At 39.3% G+C, this 26286-nt stretch overlaps 1 protein-coding gene and 1 non-coding gene across 2 annotated transcripts in view; one reads left to right on the top strand and one right to left on the bottom strand.

Annotated features, from left to right (window-relative positions):
• Positions 1–23352, top strand: part of GLUD1 (glutamate dehydrogenase 1) — a 33045-nt gene extending 9693 nt beyond the window's left edge. The window contains exons 2-13 of the mRNA XM_019716126.2: positions 4124–4204; positions 4746–4801; positions 5513–5576; positions 8569–8663; positions 13238–13417; positions 14159–14296; positions 14501–14638; positions 15000–15080; positions 16005–16128; positions 16932–17023; positions 21065–21127; positions 21957–23352. Coding sequence (XP_019571685.2) covers positions 4124–4204; positions 4746–4801; positions 5513–5576; positions 8569–8663; positions 13238–13417; positions 14159–14296; positions 14501–14638; positions 15000–15080; positions 16005–16128; positions 16932–17023; positions 21065–21127; positions 21957–22076 — 1232 coding nt within the window. The 3' untranslated portion in view covers positions 22077–23352. The remainder of the gene's footprint in view (positions 1–4123; positions 4205–4745; positions 4802–5512; positions 5577–8568; positions 8664–13237; positions 13418–14158; positions 14297–14500; positions 14639–14999; positions 15081–16004; positions 16129–16931; positions 17024–21064; positions 21128–21956) is intronic.
• LOC141572978 (U6atac minor spliceosomal RNA) lies at positions 12586–12712 on the bottom strand. The gene has a single exon (XR_012498567.1). It is a non-coding gene; the product is annotated as a U6atac minor spliceosomal RNA (small nuclear RNA).
• Positions 23353–26286: the final 2934 nt, after the last annotated feature.

Genomic DNA, 26286 nt, shown 5'->3' with positions numbered 1-26286 from the left:
TCACTTTAAAACATTTTAAGGTTTTTTTGGTTTTCTTGTATTATGCATATATCACCTGTTATTTGGCATTATTGAACGACTTTGTGTTCAAATTGAGGAATGTTGATGTACTTACTAGTAGGCATTCAAAAATGCTAGTTTCCCCTTTCTTTCAAAATTTTAAAGTATGTCACATCATTTTTGTCCTTCCATACTCTAATTCTGCTAATTTCTCCTAATCTGCTTAATTTGTAAATTTAGTGGAGAGTATCTTCTGTTTTACAATCATATTCTTAGTGTCTGTTGGAATGTGGTTAAGAATTTTCCAGTGACAGAATATTTTTAGTAATTATCTTTGGTTTCCAATTCCAGGAGAGAAAGAGCAACTAGCTTTCCTGGGTGTGGGTAACTCCTTTATTATTGGAGTTCGTTTTGTCTCAAGTATTGCTAGAGTATTTTATTTATGGGGATTCTTTAAGACTTTTTCAGATTAACAATTTAAGTAACCCTGTACTAGTGTATCTGCCAACTTCCAGAAGTAAAAACCTTTAAGTACCACTGATTAGTTAGAAAATTAAAACAAAAGCCTGTTTCTTCTTTAGCCCAGGCTGTGTTTGCTTCTGGGTCCTCCCTACCTGGTCAGCTCCAGGGCTTATTCCCCTGATTCTTCCCTTATAGCTCCTCCCACCGCGGTTCATTACAAGTTCTTCATTGGTCCGCGGTTCATTACAAGTTCTTCATTGGTTCATAGACTGCAGGAAAATGCCTGTGGTGTGAAGTAATTTATGCAACTTCTTCAAAGTCTTGGCGGTTGAGCTCTTTAATGGGTGTGGCTGGGAAAGAAATTTTCGCTTTGCAAACAAGAATTTCCTGGGTTCTATCCAATGGAAATGTTTTTTGTTATACATGCACAGTTTCTGACTCATCATCCCAAGACTTTTGCAATAAACTAGACATTTTATTGACACTTTTGTAGCTGGAGGGGGTCTAGTTTCTAGTATACAGGTTTCCCTCGCTGTCTGAAAGTAGAGTTTTCCTAAGCCGAAAATGGCATAAAGTGAAGAAGCAGTGACCATTAATTTATATGGAAAATGTTTGAGCCTTCCCAGCCACAAAAAAATAGCCTACCAAGTCATACCAAATAACACATAAAAGTTAAAACAATAAAAACATAGGGTAAAAACAGTGCCACTCTCACCCAGGGTGCATACTGCCTGTATAACAGCTCACTGCAAAATAAACGCTGGTACTGTTTCTGATTTTTCATAAAGGCGCAAATCTCTTCAGATTTCTTTTGGTTAGTGTAAACAGGTACTAAGGTAGATCTTTCGTAAAAGTAGAGCAGTGTAACTTGAAAAGCAGGGGATACACGTATTAATTAGAATTGCTGTCTGATTTATAAATATAACTATTTTGAGACATTTTTTAGTTTCCCACTGAATGCGTTAATTATAAGCACTGGATAAGACAAAGTAACTTTTTCTCCACTTAAGAAAGCAAGGAAAATTAAAATAACTTAGTGACTACTTCCATCAGGCTCTGCAAAATGGAAAACTGTCCCTTCTGTGTAATAGGTATGGTTTCCGGGCGGGAATTCCCACCCGTTCTCAAGAATTGTTTTCGCTTTCCCGTTCCCAAATCCTGAGAAAAGTTGGTTGGAAATCGGGAAAATCGGCTCCTTGAACCCAGTAATACCCACAATGGGAAATAAACGTACTACTCACAATGTATCTACTCATAATGTATCTCTTAGACATTTTTCCTATTTATCGATAGGGTTTCTGGGTGGGAATTCCCGCCCATTCTTGGGAATTTTTTTCACTTTTCCGTTCCCGAATCCCGAGAAAAGTTGGTCCGGTAATCAGGGAAATTGGCTCCTTGGACCCAAGTGGTTGGTAGTATCGGCTGTCACTTTATGGAAACGATTCATCGTGGAGAAGAGAAAACAGTTTATATCTCGGGAACGGGAAAGTGAAGAAAATTCCTGTGAACAGGTGGGAATTCCCGCCTGGAAACCCTAGTAATAGGAATACTAATTAATAGTAAACTATTATCTCCATGAAATCAAGGTTCATTAAGCTGCTTGTTTAAACTCCTGCCAGGTTAGACTTTTTTAGTCCTTTCATATATATGGACACTTACGGTGAATTGTGTAGAACTTAATGTGTATGTCAAAAAATTTAGTGGCCATGGCTTTTCTTTTTCCACCTTAAGTTTTAATAGTCAAGAAATACATATTTTTCAATGTGTAATTGAATGCCTTAATACCTGCCATTTTTTGTATTAGACATCAAGAGTTAAAGCAGTAAACAAAACAAAGTCTGTCCTCAGAGAAGCCAGACAGTAAACAAATACATAATAAAGTCAATGATAAAATATTAAATAAGGTAGAGGGCACTAGAAACGGGGTGAGGAAGAGGTGCTATTTTAAATAGGGTGGTCAGGGAGAGTTTCTGGGAAGGAGGAAAGTTTTTAACAGACACCCGAAGGAAATGGGGAAGGAAGCAAGCTGTACAGATAATTTCCGTATGCAAAAAAAATAATAATCACCCAAAAAATAGTAATAATCACCTGTCATTTCTCATTCCTAAAATTTTAATAATAATTAAATTTATTCCACAAATATTTTGAGAACTCATCATATGTAAGGTATAGTTGTTCTAACAGCTCACTTTTCTAAATATAATCGTTTTATTTTTCCAGTAGGCCAAAGAAATATGTTCCACTTCAGAATTTACTCTTTATGGTCACATACATGACAGAAAATTCTCTTAACACATAGCATTATGTATAAATAGATGTTTTCTGGAACATATAAGAAATCAGCTTTTAAAAATGGCTAGGGAAGTTGTCTGAAATTGCCAGTTCATAAGATGTGTGTATATTTCTAACTAAAATCTTAATAACAAGTAAATTTATTCCACTAATACTTTTTTTATATGTTTCTAACTAAAAAACTTTTATTCCCAGAATTCTTTAGGCGAAATCCCTGGATCTCGAATTTCTTGTAACTCTCAATGGAAGTTGTATCCAACTTTATCCAGATACCCTTCATCACACACACACACACACACACACACACACACACAGTCAGGGCGCCCTAAGCGATGTGTAGTCAAACAGCCTGACTCAGGCTTTCTTCCTTGGGATTGAGAAGCAATGTGCTGTAAGACTAGAGAAAAGGAAAGGTGGCTTAACCCTGCAAAACTTAGAAGGGTGATTGACCAAGATCCCTAAAACCAAAGCAGTGGGCATACATACGTACTGTCTGTGTGCCTCTACCAAACACCCAGTCACTTCTAAAAAGTACAGAGGCATTAAGACCCAGAGTGGCCTATCTGCTTGTCTACCTCCCGTCCTGGCAGAAGGAGTGAAGGAAATTGCTCATCCCCAGGAAGGAGAGATGACTTTCTCAGCTGACTTTCTCAGGTGAATCTCTTGGTTGAAAGAGGCTAGCGATGGGTGAGGATGGTAACAGGTAAGGATCTCTGGGCACACCTGTTTGAAGCTAAAACCTCTATTTAGACACCTGATATCCAAGTTGAATCTGTCAACCTGTTGACTATCCATTTGCCCATATTTGTATGTTATCAGAAAGCAAAATTCACGAACTCCCTGCTACCAAGTCACCCAAACCAAAAAGAAAAAGAAAAAAGCCTTTGCTGAGTTAGTTAGTTGCCTTCCTAAAAGTGTAAAAACCATTCATTTGAAGGAAATATTTGTCTTGTGAAATCATAGTTACTGTTACTTCCCACTGGTTTGCAAGTCCCCAAAGGACGAGACTAGTTCTTACTCCTCTAAATCTCCAGGAACTCGGTTGGGTGCTTTTATCTACCTACTACCGGAAAGCAAAACCTGAACTTCCACACTAGTCTTTTCTCGTAGCTTTCAGAATACTTAAAATCCAACTCAGTGCTCTTTCTGGTAGTTCTTTCTGGGTGTCTACTGAGCAGCTTTTCCTTTTGACCTTCACATTGACCTTTCCTTATAAGCTACTTCAAGTGTTCTTGGAAATAACCAGCGTGTGAAATACAAAAAGTGTAGACATTTTCAATTTGTAGCATTTTTTTAACCTGTCAGAAGGCTGTTCTCAATACATCCCCTTCTTTCTCACCCTCACCCCTCTCTTTTTAACCACCGCCAGGTATCCGTTACAGCACTGATGTGAGTGTAGATGAAGTAAAGGCTTTGGCTTCTCTGATGACCTACAAGTGTGCAGTGGTTGGTAAGTGATTTCCTTGGTTACTACCTTGTAAGAACTCTTTGGGGAAATAGGTTTACATATAGGATTACTGTTAAGATGTTAGAGAAATAGACTGTAGCAGAACTGATTATTTTTTTAAGTTGCACCGTTTAAGGCTTACATCATTTTTTAATTAAACTTAAGATTTAGTCTTTTTTTAAATGGGGAACTTTTTATAGCAACTAATTGGATTTTCTTTAAGTGAAGATCTTTGTTTAAAGCCCTTTCCATACTCTGTAAATAAGACCAAATCATAGAAGAAAAAGAAATATGCTGTTCCCTTTCATAAGTAGTAAAGCATACTGATTAAACATGCATTGTAACTTGCCTGGGTTTATAATTTCTGTTCACTAGAATTTTAAAGTACAACATTTCAGAAGAGGTTAATATGGGTTGATTGCTTGAATTTTCTGAAATTAAAACTTAAAGCATCATACATTTTTGTAATGTTATGTAGTGCTTTCTTCCTTCTTAAATGTGTTACCCTTTATATGGAATAACAACTTTCAGCCGTCTATTACAGATGTGCCGTTTGGGGGTGCCAAAGCTGGTGTTAAGATCAATCCTAAGAATTATACTGTAAGTATCAAAGTTACATTTGCACGCAGTGCATTTAAAGGACTTGAAATTACTAAGTCTCTATTGCTTTTAAAAGGAATGGAAAAACAAGTAAATAATTAACTCATTGAGTGTTTGCCATATAAAAGGTCACCTGCTTAACATGTCCTTTTTCATTTTCGTACTTTGTGAGAAAGTAATTAATACCTCCATATTCTTAGGCACTTAATCCACGTTTATAATTACTATAATCTGAGATTTTTGTATCAGGATCTCTAGATTCTGGTGACAATTATCTTAACTGATTTGGTAAAAAAAAATCTTGCTATTTATGCTATCAGTTCCGAGATCATGAAAGCTAGTTATTACTATGTTTTACAGTACCAAAGTAACACCTGTACACATATATAATAAACATATGGTGTTATTCTTTTAAAAATTCACCATTTAAATGAAAATATAATGTAAGGGTTGCTCAGAAGGTCTTATATTATTACAAAGCACAGGAACTGGGTTTTGAGCCCTAGTTCTACTCAGTTGTTTACATAACCTAATTTCTGATCTCTCATTTTCTTATCGTTGACATGGGAATGCCTGCTTGATGAGTTATTCTGAGAAGAACAAGAAGATATATTAAAAGTTCTATAACTAGAAAAGATGATGCAACTATTAGTTATCTCCACAAGTGGCTTTTCTATCAAAATTGTTTTTGTTTTCTCTTTTTCTTCACAGGATAATGAATTGGAAAAGATCACAAGGAGGTTCACCATGGAGCTGGCAAAGAAGGGCTTTATTGGTATGTGTTGCCATGTAGGTTTCCACATGGAGTGGGAACATCTGAAAATTGTCTTAATTTGAACTCCTGCTTTTATCTGTACATGCATGGATTGAGTTGCCCTTTTTACTGAGAAACTGGGTTCTGTGATACACATGGTGAAATACCTGGGCCTATTTATGACACATCTCTAAAAGAAAAGTTCAGGTTCCCAGTATTCAGTGGACACCGGGAGAGGTCACTTCTATCTCTCCTCCTTGTGCATACTGTGTTTCCCCAAAAATGAGACCTAGCCGGACAATCAGCTCTGATGTGTCTTTTGGAGCAAAAATTAATATAAGACCCGGTCTTTTTTTTTTTTTTTAATTTTATTGGGGAAGGGGAACAGGACTCTTTTTTATTGGGGAACAGTGTATGCTTCCAGGTCTTTTTCCAAGTCGAGTTGTTGTCCTTTCAATCTTAGCTGTGGAGGGCGCAGCTCAGCTCAGGTCCAGTTGCCGTTGTTAGTTGCAGGGGCACAGCCCATCATCCCTTGCGGGAGTCGAGGAGTCAAACCAGCAACCTTGTGGTTGAGAGCCCACTGGCCCATGTGGCATCCTTCGGCATTGGGATTACGGAGCTCCAACTGGCTGAGCCACCGGGCCTGCCCCTACCCGGTCTTATTTTGCTATAAGACCAGGTCTTATATAACATAACATAATTAATATAATATAACATAATATAAAATACCAGGTGGGTCTTATATTAATTTTTGCTCCAAAAGACGCATTAGAACTGATGGTCCGACTAGGTCTTATTTTCAGGGAAACGGTAGTAAAGGCTTCTAATCTCCCTAATAGCATTGCACAACGTCTACTGTGACTTCTAGAAAGACTAAAGCCATACTTTCAGGAGCTAAATAATACCTGTATTATAAACATTTTTTGATGTATAAAAAGCAGTTTTACAACAGTAATCCTGTTGTTCGGATAGCAGTGAGAAATCTGATCCCTTTTAGAACTGGAGGCTTAAACAGGCCTGTCTCCAAAGCAGCGGGCACAGGCAGGGAAGTAGGGGTGCTTCTTGCTGATGACTCCCTTTGCCATCACCAGCTTGTTTGGGGGTTCCCTAAAATTCATTGTTTGTTACTAGAGCTTTTGCCAAACTGACTAAATTTCTGAAGGCACTGATCTTCATTTGCTTGACGTTTTTATGTCACACTAATTAATTATCTGTGTCATGTTCTTTTCGTGAGATAGGAATATTTTCTGTGATGTATAAATATTAATTAACCTTTAATTTTCAAACACTGAGTCTTTCTGTCTTTTCTTGTTCCAGAAGTAGTCTGATGTTTTAATAAAATAAACCAAATTATTTATTACAGTGTTTGCCCTTTCAATTTAGTTAAACTAAAGAAGGCTAATATAGAAAAGATAAGCTACTTTTTCTCTTTTCCTGCCCATGTTTTTCTTCCCCAGTATTCCCCCCACTATTGATAAGTTCCTATGAACTTAAGATATCCTTATTTTGAAATTTCCCCCCTTTTTAGGAAATAAAGCATGAAATGAATAAACTAATACAGAAATAAGTGTAGGTGACACTAGAACTTACTAGATTTGGCTTGTCTTACATAATTTCAAAGGCATTTGGATTCTTGGCTTGCCTCCTCTTCCTCCGCACCACTGTGGACTAGAACTAGTTAATGAATTGACTCTCTCCTCCACAGGAATGAATGCCTACTAATCCTGAAATTTGTGAATTGAAGTCATATTCAACCAACTAATAGCCTACATAAATTTTTATGCTATGTTTCCTCTTAGCCTAAATCTCAAAAGTATTTAATAATCTTGAGTGGTTTCAGACTTTATTCAGTTGTATTTATCGCCCATATCCAGAGTATATTCAGCTTAATTTTCTCTATCTTGACAAGTGCTTTATAGTTCCAAAGGTTAAAAAGTGATTCATTGCAACAGGGAAAGCTTAAATACTAGCAATTTGATTTCTTAGCTTATGTGCAAAAGCCTCATTAACTCACAATGCAACTAAACCGACCTGTGGACCCAGAAAATGGAGGTCAGAGGATTTCTTTCTCACCCTCCAGGGCACAGAACTGGTCCTGGGCAAAACTTTGGAATTGATGTCCTTTCTCTATTATTTTTTTGGCTTCCTTTTCTACAGAGAATTTCAGATTGCAGTTTTAACCTGAGTCTGAGTCCTGGCCCTATCACGTTGTATGAGTTGAAGATCAGCTTTTCAATTTCTTTAAAAAAAAAAAAAAAAATGTCAGCTGGGATGTTGATAGGGTTTGCATTGAATCTGCAGACCAATTTATAGAGTATTGCCATCTTAACCATATTAACTCTTCCAGTCCATGACTACTGGATGTCTTTCCACTTGTTTACATTTTTAATTTCTTTCAATGATGTTTTGTCATTTTCAGTATACAAGTCTTACACTACTTTTCAAAGTTTATTCTTAAGTGTTTTATCCTTTTTGATGCTGTTCTAAGGGATTCTGGCCTGCAGAATTCTTGTGAGGTCTTTGATATCAGAATAAGACTAATAGAATATCTAATAGAATGAGTTGTGAAGTATTCTTTCTTCTGTCGGTTTTTTTTTTTTTAAGTTGTGAAAGGTCGACATTAATTCTATTATGTGAGTTTAGGTATCCCCTTTTTAAAGTGGTTAAGTTTATAACCATTTGCTTTGTAAACTTTATAAAAAGTTCCCTTACAATAACCAGTGTCTCCATTCTTTCCATTCCCCTGTATCTCCATACACCAAAATTACCCCTTCAGCTCTATCTCTATGCTCATGTTTTGTTAAAGCAGTTATTTCTTTTAGACAGTTTTTCATCTTATTTATATGCTGTTAGAGGGTTGAGTGATGACAGTTTAACTTTCCTGAGGGTAATTACCTGAGGGTGTTTTTAAAAGGATGGACTTCAGACCTGTTCTCTGTAGGGTATTTAAGAATTTATCTGTAATTCAGGAATTGAGAAAAACAGGTGCAATGCCCTTTCCCTGTGCCCCCAGGTCCTGGCATTGATGTGCCTGCCCCAGACATGAGCACGGGCGAGCGGGAGATGTCCTGGATTGCTGACACCTATGCTAGCACCATAGGGCACTATGTGAGTACCCTCCAGAGGCCTCGGGGCTTCATTTGCTATCTAAGAAATAACAGTTTGTATTATATGTGAAACTAGAGAACTCAGTGGGTGTTTCTCCACCCCTTTAATCATATCTTGATTTGCATCTTATTTTACTTCTGTCTGTATCCTTAAACCTTAAATTTAGTGGACATGGATTGAGTTTTTTCTTACATGCCACCCTATCCTGGATGCTGAGATGGGACCCTCAAAGAGGGATCACCTACTAGGGCAAGACACTAGTAAGGAAATAAAGAAGCATTCCGTTCTGACTTTTCCCTTAACACGTTGCGTACGGCGGGGTTTAAATCCCTCATACCCCTCTGTTCCGGCAGGTTTTTAAAAGAAACTACTTTAAAATGGACTCTTCTCTTTAAAGCGTGAATGCTTCTGTGTCATTTATTATTTTTCTATGGAATTTTTTAGGATTTACTCACCTATGATGTTAGTAATCCCTCCTGGTGTGATACTGCAGAAAGCAGCTTCCTTTGTTATTAACGAAACACAAATAATTCAATAAAATGTGCAAAGTAAAAAGAGTCAACAGTAAAAACGAGAATTCTCGTTATCCGTCCTTAACGCATGGCTCAGAAAAAAACAAAGCTTCTCATGATCCGTACGCAACGTGTTAAGTGCTTTCTCTTAAAGAGGGATTAAGTCACGTAAGCAAATAAGTTATGGTGACAGTGTCATACAAGGGTGGAAAGTTACGGTTTCTGAAAGAAGGCTTCCTTGAGGAGGTATTTGGGGTAGGCCTTGAAAATGGGTAGAATTTGAACATACGGAGATTTGGGATGTAGGAGGAGAAACAGGAGAGCTCAGGTGTCTGGAGGTAAAGCATATTTTAAAATGTTACAGAAGCATGAAGAGGGAAGTGGATGAGGACAAAGATATCAAGCCCTTGTGTTTTGTAGTACTTGCTGGTCCTAGGGGAGCCTATGGTGCTGATCGTGCCTCAGGGGAGAGTGGGTTGGAGGCAGTGTTGGCTGCACTGGAACAAAGAGATAACCTCCACATAGTGTCAGCACCTGTCCTCATAGCCCGGGAGCCACAGGGACCGGGGACAGACTCAGCAAGACTGGGTTGGATGTGTGAGATCAAGGAGAAGGACCATGTTGAGGCAGGGGGACCAGAAGGCTTTGATGTGAGGGACTGGAAGAAGTGGGGCTTCTGGTCTGCCCTGTGAAGATGAGCAGACACCAACTAGGGGAAGGGCGGCGCGAGCGTTAGAGGCAGAAGGAGGCATCTGGGTAACAGGCCTCATGTACAGAAGAGGCGAACTTGAGAGACTGAGGGAAGACCGCAGGAGCCAAAGTGGTGAGCGAGAGAATAGGGCGGAAGAGAGGCCAGCAGAGGAGGGTCAGACCAGGTTATCGCCCTATAGGTGATAGCAGGACTTTGGCCTTTGTTTTGAGAACAGAGGGAAGCCACTGAAGCGTACTGGTTGTGAGCAGGTGTGTGACACAGCAAAGTGTGCTTTCTCATCTTCACTCTGTGTGGCAGAGAATGGGATTGTAGGCAGAGGCCTACCGGGAGCCCAGAACGAGAGAGGTGATGTTAGCCTGCCCTAGCATTGGAGAGAAATGGACAGATTGAAGAGCAATTTAGGTGAAGAAAGCAGTCAGTTTTTAAAAACGAAAAGCACTGAGGACTCCATGTTGTGGATTTTAACGGGGCAGCAGATTCTGAAAAGAAACCAATTCAGCAACTGGTTTGTCTGTGGAGTGGTGAGATGGGAATCAGACTTCACGGGTGTGTTGAGAAAGGGAAGTATGGCATAAAGAGTAGCCTCCACTTAAGAAAGATGTACCAAAGAAGGCAACTTGAAAGATGGCTATAGTTCAAATGAAAAGATTTTTGTTGTTGGTTGGCTTTAGGCCACAGATTCATTAGTGCAAGAGAGAGATGATGTAAGAGAAATGTGGGATGGTAGGTGTAGTAAAGTCTTCCGAGGAAATAAAGGCCTGGTGAATTTTCCTTCTAGGGCCCTAGTGGAAAAATCAGCCTTGGAAAAGAGGAAGGCTATTTCTTCCTCTGAGACAGAGGGAGGGAGGGAGGGGCTGCAGCCTCTCTGGTGTAGGAGTGTAGAGATCAGTGTCATTTCCTGAGGGGTGCAGTCTGTAGTGGGGAGCATGGGCAGACAACCTGGATTCTGGAACTGCCTCCTTCATGACCTGCACCAGCTCCGTGACCTGTGGTAATTGCCTTGAGTGCTCTGTGCCTCGGTTTCTTTATGTGTAAAATGACAGTAATAATAGTACTTACTTCACAAGACAGTCGTGAGAATTAAATGAATAATAACATAATGCACTTAGAACAGTACCCAGGCCTTGGTAAGCACCCACGAAATAAATATTTATAAATACCACATCAGGTCAATTGCACAGATGTCCTGAAATACAAGAGAGCAATATGAGGCACTTCAAAGAATTTTGTTTGGCTGTTTTCCATGTCACCTTTTTATGTTAGCTGAGCTCTGGGTATGGTCTCTCATTTTTTTTGTTCCTTTTTAAGCAAGACACTAGATCGAATAGTACAAAGTAGTAGGCAATATATTGTCATTTGTAGCTCATTCCCAATGGTGACAGCAAAAGAAAGTTTTGCGAGGCACTGCCAGCTAAAACCTTGGACTATACTGGTAGACTTTTCCTTTGAATGATGGGAAATTCAAAATCAGGACCTAAGGTAAGGAAGCCATAGTTTTTGTTACTTATTTCCAGACGTGAACCTAAACAACACAGCTCCTGTTGTCTGGCCCCACCTGGAAGAGCCAGTATTGGAGGGAGAGTGCATTCTCCTCCCTAGGCTTCCGGGACAATTAGGTATGCTCAGGCGCTGGCAGCTGGCTCCACGCCTGACCTCGGACAAGACTGCTGGAGGCTCCAGCATTTGCATTTCCACTGTTTAAAAGCACTTGGCATTGGGTTTGCCATTCTGTATTTATAATGGTTCATTATTCGTGAAAGAAAACTGTGGGAAAACTACTAATTCTGTAAATCACTTTACTAGACTGCTTTTTTCCTACTTGTTTTTATTCTTTTTGTTGGTAATTATATGAGTAATACAATTCTAAGTTCTCTCTGTAAAAAGTATTTAAACAATACAGATAAAGACAATCACTTTTTAACTCAGCCAGGACATACAGTGGGGGGTAGGGCATAAGGTGTGAAGTAAGCACTTTATCTTGTTTCACATGGTTAGCAAATTGCCTTAATAAGTTATGAAATAGTCCATACTCTAGCCACTGATGTAAAATGCTTTCATCATTTTATATTGATTTCCTATATATAACAGGACTGTCTAGTTTCTCCTGTCCCACTAATCAACTTGTCTATTCTGCACTGTTTGCTACAGTTTATAATATATTTATTACCTTGGAAGGGAAGCCCTCCCAAGCCCTTTCTTCTTTTTCCTAATTATACTTGTTTCTGAACAAGAATCTGTGCACATCAGTTCAGAGTATAGAAAGGTGGTGGTGAAAACTGTTACTTCCCCACCTACTGCACTTCCCCAAGTTAACCGCTGGTACCAGAGGTTCTCTACTCACAGAAGGTGTGGACCTCTGTGTCTCATCCCCCAAATGATACTGTACTAAATAGACCAAAAAAATGAATTCCTAGAAGTAGAGTTTCTGGGTTAATGGGTATTTTTATTTTGGTAGATATTCCAAATTTCCCTGACAACCCCTAATTATTTTGTTGTCTTTTTTTTCCCTTGAGTATTGACTGTTGCTGACCCACTTTTTTAGGTGAACTTGAGTATTTTCTTTTAAAGTTCTTTTTTTATTATTATTAAAATGTATTGGGGGTGACCATGGTTATTAGTAAAATTACACAGGTTTTGAGTGTACAATTCTGTAATACATCATCTATATATTGTGTTCACCACCCAGAGTCCTCCTCCCAAGAAACAATGGTTAGATGCCCCGAAGTAAATGGCAATGCCGTAACCCGTATGCGTATTATTAGGCCTGAGGGCCTCTTCCATCCTTGTCTAGAGGAGTGCGAACATTCTCTCCTTTCTCACAACACTTAGAGTTCTTTTTAAAAAGTAGCATTTTATTGAATTTGTAGATTAGTTTCACAGAAGGATATCTTTACAACGTTGAGTCTTCCCATTCAAGAGCACCACAATGCCTCTTCCTATCTTAAGCTCTGTTTTGGTGACATGCTCCTCTTATAGTAGATTTCAAGACACTTAAGGAAGGATAGAGTGCACCCTGACTTAGTAGGGCTTAAATGTTTGTTGAAGGGATAATAGTTTTAAGCTAAACTATCTGTGCTTTTTGTGACACTGTTATTTGTACTTACCTGATGCTAAATTCCTAAACACCCTGTTTCTCCCATCGGAAAATATAGTCTATTTTTTCTAGGAAAGAAATCTGAAAAAGTGAGGCATGTCCCTACTGATGAAAGTGTACATTAAATACACACACTCCTAATGAGCATATTTTCGTTAAATGAGAATGTGTTTTGGCTTTAATCTTTCATTATATTGGTTCGTCATAGAAATTGTCCTTGACGTTTCATCTTTGAAGTTTTGTCTTTCTTTTGCAGGATATTAATGCCCATGCCTGTGTCACTGGTAAACCCATCAGTCAGGGTGGAATCCACGGAAGGATCTCTGCTACTGGCCGGGGAGTGTTCCACGGGATTGAAAACTTCATCAATGAAGCTTCCTACATGAGCATTTTAGGAATGACACCAGGGTTTGGAGATAAAACATTTGTTGTTCAGGTAAAAATTTTTGCTTTCTTAAAGAAAAATTGATATACGTAAAGTAAGTTTTTAAATGTTTTTAGATTTGTAATTTTAAAATCTTGATTCTTTTGAATCTCCTAAGTTTTAGAATGGTTGTTTTCAGAGTATTATATCCTTTATTGTTTGAACTTGGTAAAATTCATGTGACTAGAACCGATTTGAGTATCTCAGATACATACGAAACTATCAGCAACTTCTTTTGGTCAATATTTATATTAAAAGTGTATCCAGAAGGGGATGTCTGTTAAACTATTAGGGGCATACATAAAGGTTTGCACAGTGATCCAAATTTCAGCTTTCAGAAAGAATTGACATGGTATTTGATTATTTTACTTAGAGAAATTTAAATTGAGTGCTATTTTAAAATAGAATTCATATTCCTCCCATTTAATGACTTAATCTTTCTACGACCATTGCACATCTGGACTGACCTCGGTGGTATGGTTGACACCACTGCGATTTCTTTATAAACCAACATGGCTGCACCTAACTAAACTTCAGGACTCATTATTACGGAAAACAAAGGGTTGAGTTCCACATTTTCTTAAACATAGAAATTTATTGTTGAAGAGAAGCCATTTAGCCCATTGTTTCTTTTGGCAAATGGATTTTGAGAATTACTTCTAACAGAATGTCAGATGTATTGGTCAGAATATGACTCTTACAATCTATCTGTGCTAGGAGTTTGGCTTTATGTCGTGTAATTATTCTATACAGGGTTTTGGTAATGTGGGCCTGCACTCTATGAGATACTTGCATCGCTTTGGTGCTAAATGTGTTGGTGTTGGTGAATCTGATGGGAGCATATGGAATCCAGATGGTATTGACCCAAAGGAACTGGAAGACTACAAATTGGTATGTTAATCTAATATCTGAACAGTTTGACTACTCTGAATATTGTAAAGTGAAAATAAGTCTTATTGAACTATCTCCATTGCTTATTTTTTAAAATGTAACTTGAAGAGCTTTAAAGATAACTGAGTTTTCATATCATAAGCACTAAACATAATCATTTAAGCTCCGGTATAGTTGTTCATTCTGATTTTCAATCAATTGCAGCAACATGGATCAATCCTGGGCTTCCCCAAGGCAAAGCTTTATGAAGGGAACATCCTGGAGGCTGACTGTGACATACTGATCCCTGCTGCCAGCGAGAAGCAGCTGACCAAGTCCAATGCACCCAGAATCAAAGCCAGGGTGAGGGCAGAATGAAGACTGGGTTCAGCATTACCAATATGGTTAACAGCTTTATTGGGACATAATACACATACCATACAATTCACCTAAGTATATAATCTAAAAGCTTTTAGTATATTCACAGAGTTGTGTAACTATCACCATGGGTTTCCTCTTAAACCAAACTTCCAAAAAATAGTTATGGGAATTGAAAGGTAAAGAACAGTTTTGTGTACTTTATATAGAGCAAAATAACTTATTAATTTGATTTAAACTGGAATTATGCTTGTCACCACAACTCCCTGCCCATATATGCACATCTGCGCTCAGTGGAGGGGATTTAGTGGTGTTATTGGCATTTCTATATTTTCCTGACTTAAAGATCATTGCTGAGGGTGCCAATGGACCGACGACTCCAGAGGCTGACAAGATTTTCCTGGAGAGGAACATTATGGTTATTCCAGTAAGTCATCTGTGTTTGCCAGTTTTATATGTACTTGAAATCATAATTGTCTTCTGGAAGAAATTGGGGGGCGTGGGTATTGTTAGTTCCCAAGCTGTAGTGAATTCTTCACCTTTATTTTGTGTTTAAGAAAATTAAGTAGAAACATGGTTAGTATAATAAGCCAGTCAATTTTCACTTTAGCCTGAACATTTTCTTTCAACTACAAGCTATTTCTTGAATGTGTATTTAATATATTTAGCCTTAAGAACCCAATTATATAAATGTAGATTGTGCTAGAAATACTATTCTAACTTAAAGATTATTTTATGATTCCTAACCTTATGCTTTTCAAATGTCCCTGCTACTTTATTCAGAAAGCTGATATGAGGAATATGTGTTAGGTTTTCTAGTGAATAAGCATGGGATCTATACCAAAAGGTTACTGGAAATTGGAAGTTAGTGTGGACTTGTGATGCATTTTGAAGAACCCCCTTTGCTCAAAGCACTTAAAAAATTAAGTTTACCCGAAATAGACTGCCCTTAGGTGGTCAGAGAGGGAACACCATGGACAATCCAATCCAGTGGTTAATTGGCAAGCAATTTTGTCTGAAAACTTTATTGGTGGAGAAGAGGGTCTAACCAAAGTTGATCAAATACTTGATTAATAAACCAAGAATTTGTTATATTCTAAATATTTTATAATTTATCATAAACCAAAAAATAATTTTTTCTTCCAAATGGAAAAAAACCTCAGATGGATTGGGAAGAGGGGTTGTTAAATTTAAGTGTGACATTCCTGATACTGTCTAAGATATGTTTGGGAAGTTTGAAGCTTAATCTGCTTTGATATTAAAATTGAGCTCTTAGGTTTATTGTAAGTTTTTATTGAAACCATTGTCTTCTCATTTCTTTGGTGTCTTCCTGTTGCATTTTTGTATATAGGATCTCTACTTGAATGCTGGAGGAGTGACAGTATCTTACTTTGAGTGGCTGAAGAACCTAAATCATGTCAGCTATGGCCGTTTGACCTTCAAATATGAAAGGGATTCTAACTACCACTTGCTCAGTAAGTTCTGATGATCTTGTTCTCCAAAAATAATCTTTTGGGCCAGGTAGGAGGCTGGAAAAAGCTTGCACTTATGAGAACTAGTTTCCTTTTCGTAATTCTAAAGAATTTAAATTAAGTTCAGAACAGAAAACTATATTATCCTGTCTTATGAGTCTTAGACCATAAATATACAATTTTTTTTATGGGTAACATATTAGCTCTCTCAAATATATTTTTATATTCCAATGTGTGTTCTGTGATGCAATGTTCCCAGAACATAACCTACACATTACTAATAGAAAGAGTATCATTTTAAACCGGGAACTCCTATTGATACGCATCCATTTCTACTTCTGCTTGCTCTTAATAAAGACCTATTTAGTGTCAAGAATGTTTCCAGTCTTCTAATGAGAATACTGTTTTTCTCTGACTAGAGTAGGCTCCAGAGTTAACAGAATTTTCATCAAGCTGAAATAAGACCAAGACCTCCAACTGAGCTTCCCTACTCAGACCACTCAGATTTGGGTGAAGTGATCCATGTATTTCCGTTTCTTTTTCCCTCAGCATTTTCTTTTTTTTAAGAGCCAAGGAAAAACCCTGGTAATGGGTGTTATGGAAACAGAGCAGTGACCTAAATTCACTGGCCAAGTGCTGTATTCCTTTTTAACTGTGTTTTAAATGATTAACTCTTTGGTGTCATGAGTGTCAAAGGTTTCTAAAACTCTGTTAGTCTTTGGGTTGTGGATATAGTTTGGGACGACTTTTGGTTCTACTTTATTTTTTTTCTACTAGCAATGTCTTCATTTCTTGCCTTTTCATAGTGTCTGTTCAAGAGAGTTTGGAAAGAAAATTTGGAAAGCACGGTGGAACTATCCCTGTTGTGCCCACAGCAGAGTTCCAAGACAGGATATCGGTGAGTGTGCTTGTGACAGAGTTGGTATTTTACACACACTGCCTGCTCTCTTTAGACTAAGGTCAAGTAGATTGAGTTGACAGGTTGTAATCACCCTGATAGTAATTACATGACTTGGGTATGTTTTTATACCTTCCTCTTTCATTACATTCTAAAAATGGAGTAAGGATTCTAATGTAAAACAAATAACTAATAGTTCTGCTTTGGTACTTTCTCAATACAGGTGACTCAACAAGTGATTCAAATGTGATTGTGAAGAATTGTTATGTATTTTAACTCTTTTAAGCTTCAGAGAAATAAAAATAAATTAGATAGAACTAGATGAAAACTTGGAATTGCTATATGGATACAAATAAGACAGTTAAAGAAAACAGATTAGAAAAGGTGTTTTATGTGAATTAGCTATTGACAAGCCGTATAAATAGTACGTACGCATCACAGAGAGAACTTCACCATTAAATGGCAGAAGACATGAAAAACGAAATCAGAGGAAATAGGCCAAAAAAAAGAAATGTTTAACCTTTCAGTTAAAGAAACACAAATTAAATAAGTTTTCTTTAATGTATTCAACTAGCAAGAACTAATGGAGCTTATACTACTCGTATCTGTGGTGAAGCAGCTGTACCCTTATTCTGATAGTAATGCAGATTAGTGCAGCTCTTTGGAAAAACTGAAGCCTTAGTAAAGTGTTCCTGAAGCCTTTTGACATTATAATAACATCCCCGCTGGGAATTGGGAATTTATCCAAAGAAAATAATTCTCCATCCATCATGATGTCACTGCAACTGTTTGCAGTCAGTCAGTTTTTAAAATGAGGTTTGACGCTGATATATGGAAGGAAAATGACTAAGTTATAATATATCTTATGAAATGAAATAGTCATGGAAAATAAAGACTGTATTGAAACATGGGGAAAAGTTAAGGGTTTTATTTTGAAGAAGATGCTTTTGCCACACTAGGTACTAACTGTTCCCCTAAATGAGCCTCCCTCTTTCCTAGAGCCATGTCTCTGTTAGCTCTGGCCCCTCTGTCTGAAATGCCAAGCCCTGTCCCTGCTTAGGCGTCACCACATCTCTGTGGCCTTCCCTGAAAGCACTCTGCGTGCCAGAATCGCGTGCATCCTTCCTTCATGAGTAACCACTGGGCCTTGGCAGGACTGCTCCGCTCTTCTGTGGTCCTCTAGCTCCTCCTTGTGGTCACCCCATGTCCAAGCACCTGCCGGGCACACGGCAGTTACTCAGATGGAGAAACCTCGAGAGGCAGTACAGAGAGAAGATGGCCAGTTAGTTAGGAAGACAGCTGTGATGACTTTCTTTTTCATCCTTTTTAAATAATCTCCCAGTGTATTGGTCTCTCAAGTTTCAAATGCTTTCATTGCTTCTAATTTTAGACTTTAGTGCCATTTCTCACCTCTTACTGACTTGCCTATTACAGGAGTCTTGTAATAAAGTATCAGTTGGAAAACCAGTTTTTTTCCATCTCCTTTCCTCTACTGTTGCCCTCCCCAGTCATGCTCTGGCCCTGCCAGGACCTGTATCGCATGCCTTACTATCTTTTCACTGTCCCTCATCACCCTCTGATGTCTGTAGTTCTCTCCTTATCTGACTTCAGTTCCATGCCTCATCATTACAGTGGCTCCCGCTCTTGTTTGCATCATCATATAAACCCTGATGACACCCAAATCTCTGCTCCCTCCATGCCTGCATCCCTGCAGCTGGAGGGGAGGCCCGTTGACTGTTCAGATCCTGACCACTAACCTCAATAGGTTCTCAGGTCCCAGCAATTATACTGCTTTTCCCTGATCCATTATTTTTTTGTTCTTCTGGTTGATTGTATCATATTTTCTCCTCTCCCCTGTGTTCCAGATCATGGCCTGGTATATTTTCACAGAGAAAATTGAAGTAGTCAGAGAACTTCCTTATATGTACCCAGCTCCTGGTATCTGTGTGTCTTGTGTCATCTCTCCTTATTACAGCGCAACTCTCTGCTTCCGTCTAAGCCCAAGTCTTGTTCTAGGCATTGGATGACCTATTTCTACCCTCTCAAATGCCCTGCTCACGCCAGTCTTCCCCTCTCTCTTCTGCAGCTCAGTCCTTCTTTTGTTCAGTCTTTTCTATCAATGTACCAAATGCTGTCGTAAAAACATGCAAATCTTAATCCCACTTCCCCTTCCATTTAGAGTTGTATATATTCTGTTTCCAGTTCTTCCATATTCGAAACCTACTCTTATGCCCATCACTCCGCCAAATCTTTCATTCTTACCAAGGTAACCAGTGACATTGGCATCACCGAATCCTGTCAGCAGCTGTTGTCACAGTGATCACTCCCCCCTGAAATCTTCTCTTACCTTTCAGGAAAACCACATTGTCCTGGTTTTCTTCCTGCTTCACTAGCCATTCCTTCTCGTTGCCTTGTGCTCATCCTGTCAGCTCTCCACTAGCTTACCGTAGGAAGGCCTTGGTCCCTGGACCAGTTCTCTGTATGAATTCAAAGTTGTGGTGATCTCACTCAGCCTCGGGGTTTTAAGTCTCTTCCCACTAGAATGTAAACTCCATGAGAACAGGATTCTCATTATTTTGTTTTCTGCTGTGTCTCCACTGTGTAGAAGAGTGCCTGGCACCTAGTCGGTACTCAATAAATGTTTGGTGGACAAATGAATGAATGAGCAAAGAAACAGCAGTATTTCACCTGTAAAGCAAGTTTTTTTCTTCTTCCCAACTTAGTGAAACAAAACAAAGTTTAACCTAAATGTTTTTTAGTTGATACAAATGTTATAGAAATGTGCCTTCTTAATTGAATAAAGTATTAATTGGTTGAAGTTCAACACAGATAATTTTTGTTGGTGACCCATTTTTTAAGTTTTTTGGTGGCATATCGGGATATTGTTTGATAGCTATATGTGTCATATTAGGATGGTAGTGGTAGTTAATGTTCCTAAAAATTTTTTCCCTTTCTTCCGTCTCCCCCACACACACACTCTGGTTCAAGCCGTTGTTTCTCAGTCTGGTTGTGTAGGTCACAGCTCCCTGGCCCATGCTGGTACTATGAGCCTTGTGCTCCCCCGAGCTGAGGCAGTCAGTTGCGGTTGTCGGTCAGCCACTCACGGCAGCTCTCACCGGCTGCCGGCCACTCATGGCAGTACACGGTAGCCCGCGGCAGCACTCAGCAGCCCACAGCCGCTCACACCAACCTCCGGCTGCTCACAGCAGCCTGCTCCAAGGAGAGCGGTTGTTCACAATCTTAGCTGTAGAGGGCGCAGCCCACTGGCCCATGTGGGAATTGAATTGGCGACCTTCTGCATTAGGAGCACGGCGCTCCAACTGCCTGAACGACCAGGCCGGCCCTGTGTTCCTAAAATTTTAGAAAGTGTTCCAAAACACAAATTAGAGGAATCTATTGAAAGAAATTGACTGTTGAGAATCCATTGAGATAACTGGCTTGGGAAAGAAATGAGCTGACTTGGTGGTTGAGGTACCTGAGTTATATCCCAGCTCCAAAAATAGTTGTTTGTAAACTTGGCCAACTTCTCTAGTCCAGTTTCCTCATTGGTAGAATTAAGGGTTTATTTAATTCTGATCCTGTTCGTCCAGCTTTAAAAGTTGGTGGCACTGCTGAATACATTCAGGATTCTACCCCAGAGCTGTTATTGGAGATGCCCAGATGCCTTTCTGTGCTTGTGTCGTGTCCCTGTTCTGGGGAACGGAAGTGAATGCACTGTGACCAGAACGATATGACGTGTGGCGGTGTGTGACTGCATGTCAGATGGGTGGCTGGTGCTGATCTCACTACTTGCCTTTGTGTTTCTTGGTTTGTACTTTTCTGTGTTGTTTTACCATTATCTGATGAGTATTAGTTTACTGTCAAATATAATGAAAACTAAGTTGTGATTAAAATGCTACTTAACTAGGTATCAAGAAATTGCATGTATCTTTACAATTTTGGCTACATATTGACTTAAGAATCCTTCGCTTACATAGGTGCAGTGAAGCATATGTTTGTGTCGTTTTATTAAGTTTGTTTCTTGTTTTTTTTTCCTCATAGGGGGCATCTGAGAAAGACATCGTACACTCTGGCTTAGCTTACACTATGGAGCGCTCTGCCAGGGTATGTGTGCACGTGCTGTTTGCATCTCAGCTGTCATTTCAGCCGCCAGATCGTGTGTGCAGGTGTAGCGCTAGAAAACAGCCGTTTGTTTACCTGTTGCTCACTTACGTGCAGCAAAATGCATGCTTTTTTAGTCTTAAATGATGAGCAGTGTTTTGGGGGTTTTCAATCTGTTTATAGGCTTATGGGAATAAATAATAGCAAGTTAGGACAAAGTGATGTTAGGTGGTTAGCTAAAAATCAAATAGTCAGCCAAACTGGATTACAGCTCAGGGCATCACTCCGTTACAGTGACAGGAAGCTGCTTCACTATGGAATTTGGTATAAGTAAAAGGCTTTTTGACCACTTGGCTCTAAGTTGAAATAGCATAAACAGATATTAAAGAAGAAAAAGGTAGTGTTTGTTGTTAATTTTTTATTGAGATACCATAAATTCATCCTTTAAAAGTATGTAATTTAGCAGCCTTAAGTATATTCACAGGGCTGTGTAACCATCACCACTAACTCCAGACCATTTTCATCACCCCATTCTTAGTTCTTTTAAATTATCACAAAGTATCAAATGAACTGGCTCCAGATAACAGGATGTCTAAAGGGCAGAAAGACAGCTCACATCTTACTGCTGCCTAGACAGTGGTTTCTTGAATTCTAGAGAAATAGTCCTTCCTGGCTAGAAGTTACTCTACTGCCTGAGTAGTTTCCCTTTGGCTGCCCAAGTCCTGCACTGAAATGGTGACAGGTAACTTGTATCAGGTACATATGTGCCTGTGTGTTTGTGGCCTGTATGCTTGAGTTGGGGTGGTCTTCACTGTTCTCTCCTTCATTTCAGCAAATCATGCGCACGGCCATGAAGTATAACCTGGGGTTGGACCTGAGAACAGCTGCCTACGTCAACGCCATTGAGAAAGTCTTCAAGGTGTACAACGAAGCCGGTGTGACCTTCACATAGACGGGTTGTAGCTGACTTCTTCACTGCCCTCTTCACCTCTTCATCTGTAGCCCTATCATCACAAGTTTACGTGTAACCACAGAAATCCTTCTCTCATGACTTCATAGGTAATGGATGCCATTCTCAACAAGTCAATCCAAATCAGTCCCTTAAAAAAAAGAAATTAAGGTTAGGGGATCCTGTACAAAGATGATGAGTGTGAAAGTAGCAATGACCGATGCCACAGAGCTATTGGGTACCTTGCCTTTAAATCAAACGTCTCTTCTGTCTGGCTGTGCTGCCTTGCTCCCCGGCTGTCCCCCCCAGCAGTCAGAGCTGAGGCCGGGAGAGGACCTGCTGGCCAGGCGCAGTCGCTTGCTGCTTCAGCTCTGGACAAGTCTGAAACGGGCTGTAACTGACATGCTTCAAAAGCAGGGGTGTGGCATTTTCAGAAGGTGGCATGGTCCTCAAGTGAGTTATTGGTATTTTATATCAGCAAAAGAACTCAATTTTACAGATTGCAAACAAAAATAAAAGCTATTTCTCTTTATACATTTTATTCTTTTAGAATAAAATAAGTACATGCTGCTGTAATAAAATTGCCTTTAATCACTCAGTAAGCCTAACCTTGACTCAAGCAGTGAATGCCTATAAACATAATGAATGAAAAAGCTAGTATTTTTATAACAAAACAGTATCATTTATAGCTTATCAATAGTATATTGTTGTCCCACAAAACAAAAAGCCCAGTGGAGAGTTAAGTTACCTTCATACATATCATTCAGTAGCACATGATGGAGGCTATTTTTGTTAAGACTGACTTGAAATTTACTAACCACAATTATGACAAATAGTCCAAAGAATACTGTAACCTCATTATCATGTTAATTAATTGGTCTTCTCTTTTGAAAATCTATTGTGTTCACTGATTAAACAATAATTCACATAGAGTCCCAGAAAAACCCACGTGGCTCCCTCTGGAGCCTGGCTGGCGGCTCTGAGCTTTGCCGATGGCCCGGCTCGCCCTGACTGTGTCCTCTTCAGAGGCCTCGCATTCTACACGCAGCTTCCTTACAGCGGCCTGAAAACAACCTGGGGTGGAGTGTTGTGTTTGGGAGTTATTTTGCCAGGGCCTTTTGAAGTAGTGTCCCAATGAAGTGCTAGATATTATTTATGTAAGAATGAGCTTTTTTTCTTTTTTTAACAATAATATCCTTTCAGAAATTTCTAACTACTTTGTAACTGCATGACTTAACCTGGTGATAAAAGCAGTTATTAAAAGTCTACCTTTTCCAAAGTTTGTTTCTTTTCTGTGTCTTTATATTTAATAGTGTCTCTTTTAGTAGATGACAAAAATACAGTTGGCTTTCTGAAATTTTTGAAACAACCACCTATGTAACATTACTTTCCTCTATATTGTGAGCTGCCCACATTTTATTCTTGAATTATTTTATTTCATTCTCTTGAACAACATCAATGTCTATTCTTATGGAAGAGTTTCTAGTGCTTAAAGCTAATATACTGAAGTAATTTTTCGTGCCTTTTTTTAATAAAGGGAGGTTTCATTGACTAGGGTTTGTTTTTAATCGTTTAGCCCCAGAATATATCAATTTAAGACAGAATACTAACTGTAATCAGCAGAACTGGATTCTAGACCTGATTCCACCAGTTACTTAGCTACCAAATCTGGAGCATAACTTCCAGCTGCACTGTTTTGTCCTGATTTTGCCTCCATGGCTCCGAGCATCACAGTAGATGAGCCAGCCCCAGGACAGTGAGCCCCTCCTGAGCTGCTGGTGTCTGCTTGCAGTCTAGGTGGAGCAGTCAAGTGTTTGTGGGGGAAGAGATATGAAAATAAGTTCCAGAATATTTGGAACAATACTGGCTGGGGCAGGAGTCTTAGGTCCTGTGAAAGCAGGATAAGAAGTCTTAGTTTTGGCCTTTGGAGTATTTATAGTGATTTTTCTAAAGATTTGATTAAAGATGTGCATTATTGACGTTAATGTTTAAAAAACTGCTCTTGTCCATGTAGCTGTATAAAGACAACATAGCACTAGTATCAACTTTGGTTCCTGGAACTTTGAGTTAGAAAGTTCTGGTCGGTTTAACTGTTGCCTCATGAACTTCTACACTAAAATGTGTTTTACTCTTATAAAGTTTAGGGAAATTAGGAAGGAAAGCTCAATGTTTTTAAGCAGTCCTGGCACTCAATTACTAAGATTGGTGATTTACTTTAAAAAAAAATAGCCTGGAATCTTAACTCACAAGCTTTAAGTAAATTCTCTTAACATTCCTGGCAAGCTTTCTCAGCCCTGCTATGCATTAAGGCAGTCAAAGCATGGCACATGAAGTAAATAATTTCTGTGAACTTTGCACAGAAACTTCTGCAAAAGAATTTTTTTTTCTTTGTAATACGGGTATTATGATTTTAACATTTTTGGGGTGTTTTTTTTTTCACAAATGTATTGGCTTCTTTGTGTTTGTTTTTGTTTTGTTGTTTCCCCTTCCTCCGCCTCCCCCCCACCACCCACCCCCCACTGCGGTTCAAGCCGTTGTTTCTCAGTCTAGTTGTGTAGGACAGTTCCCTGGCCCATGCTGGTATTATGAGCCTGCACCAACCGTCAGTCGGCCGCTCCCAGCAGCTCATGATGGCAGCGCACAGCAGCTCACACTGGCAGCCGGCCACTCATAGCAGCACTCAGCAGCCCACGGAAGTTCACGCGAACCTCCGCCTGCTCACCACATCACAGCTCCAGGGAGAACTGTTGTTCACAATCTTACCTGTAGAGGGCGCAGCTCACTGGCCCATGTGGGAATTGGACCGGTGACCTCGGCGTTAGGAGCACGTGCTCCAACCACCTGAGCCACCGGGCCGGCCCTAGTTTCCACTTTTTTCCCCCTTTAAATGGGTCATAATTTCTTTTCTTGCATATCTTTGTTGGGTGGTTTTGTTTTTGCTAAAAGCGAGACATGTTAAATAACATAATGTGGCAACTCTGGAAATCAGATTCCACACCCCTCCACCGAGATTTGTTATTGCTGCTGTTGTTTTGCTTAATGACATTTCTGAACTAATTCTATAGTCTGTTTTCTTTGTTGTGTGTGGCTACTGAAGTTCTACTCAGCTTGGTGGTCAGCTAATGATTGGACAGAGATTTCTTTAAGTACCTAGAACCAGTAAGTCTCTCATCTTTGCAAGGGGACCCTGTACGCCTGTTGGTCCTCACCGTCAATATTCAGCCAGGCAGTTTACATTTCCACCTGTGTTTTCACTTCCTACTTGCACAGAGCCTCAAGGTTAGTCAGAGGTGAGAGTTTGGGCCTCCTCAGGTCTTTCCTGGCACAGTACTACACGTGCATGGCCTTTTAGATTCCCAGGAATATGTTGAAATTTTCAAAGCTTCTATGGATGTTTTATACCCGTTTTTCTTTACACTTTTTGGTTAGCGTATTGTTGGTCCAAACTGTTATCCTCCACCTGATGCAGCCACCAACCTAAAAATTTGCCTCTAAATGTTTCACGAGAAACATCTCCAGGAAAAAGGTTTTTTGCCTTACGTGAGCTCCTGGTCAGGACAAATAAAGGCAGCCTTGCAGTGAGGTCTTCCTAGGAACCACCAGTCCAGGCAAATAATGACAGTTCTCTAAGACTGAGGCTTTGAAGGAACTCCAACCCTATTCTCTTCTTTCCAGTAACAGCCGAGCTGTTGGTTTTCAAGGCTACAGTGGAGCTAGAGAAGAGTGATGTGGGGGAAAATGAGAATAGAATAGGGCAAGTTAAAACCATCACAAAGATTGCTGTTCTTAACAAGATTTTGTTTGTTCTTAATTTGTTTTACATAAATGCTTCGTCGATTGCTGTAAGACTTTGGTTAATTTCCAGAGTTCTGGAAAAAGTTCATTCTGTTTTTACCAGTTTTCTCACCAATTTTATAGAGGAGAGAATTTTGGGGGGTCATTTCTCCACCATTTTTTCTGACATCACTCTACTGCTTTTTATAACATGCTTAGAGTTTGCCTGAGTTGATGTCATGCCCCCTCATTGCATAACACACACAGTAAAAAGAAAATGAAAGAAGGGAGTATTTATTCCAGAACAGCACACTGCAAGGTAAAGTTAAGGGAATGTGGGCAATGCTGCTCCTACTCTGTGTACTAAAAGACCAGTTTTGGGGGATTTTGTTTGTTTCTTAATCTAATTCATTGTGTTATGTGGTCCTACTTCATGTGA

The sequence above is a fragment of the Rhinolophus sinicus genome, linkage group LG07 (genome assembly GCF_036562045.2).
Source record: "Rhinolophus sinicus isolate RSC01 linkage group LG07, ASM3656204v1, whole genome shotgun sequence".
Lineage (NCBI taxonomy): Eukaryota > Metazoa > Chordata > Mammalia > Chiroptera > Rhinolophidae > Rhinolophus > Rhinolophus sinicus.
This window is presented reverse-complemented; position numbering and strand designations above follow the sequence as displayed.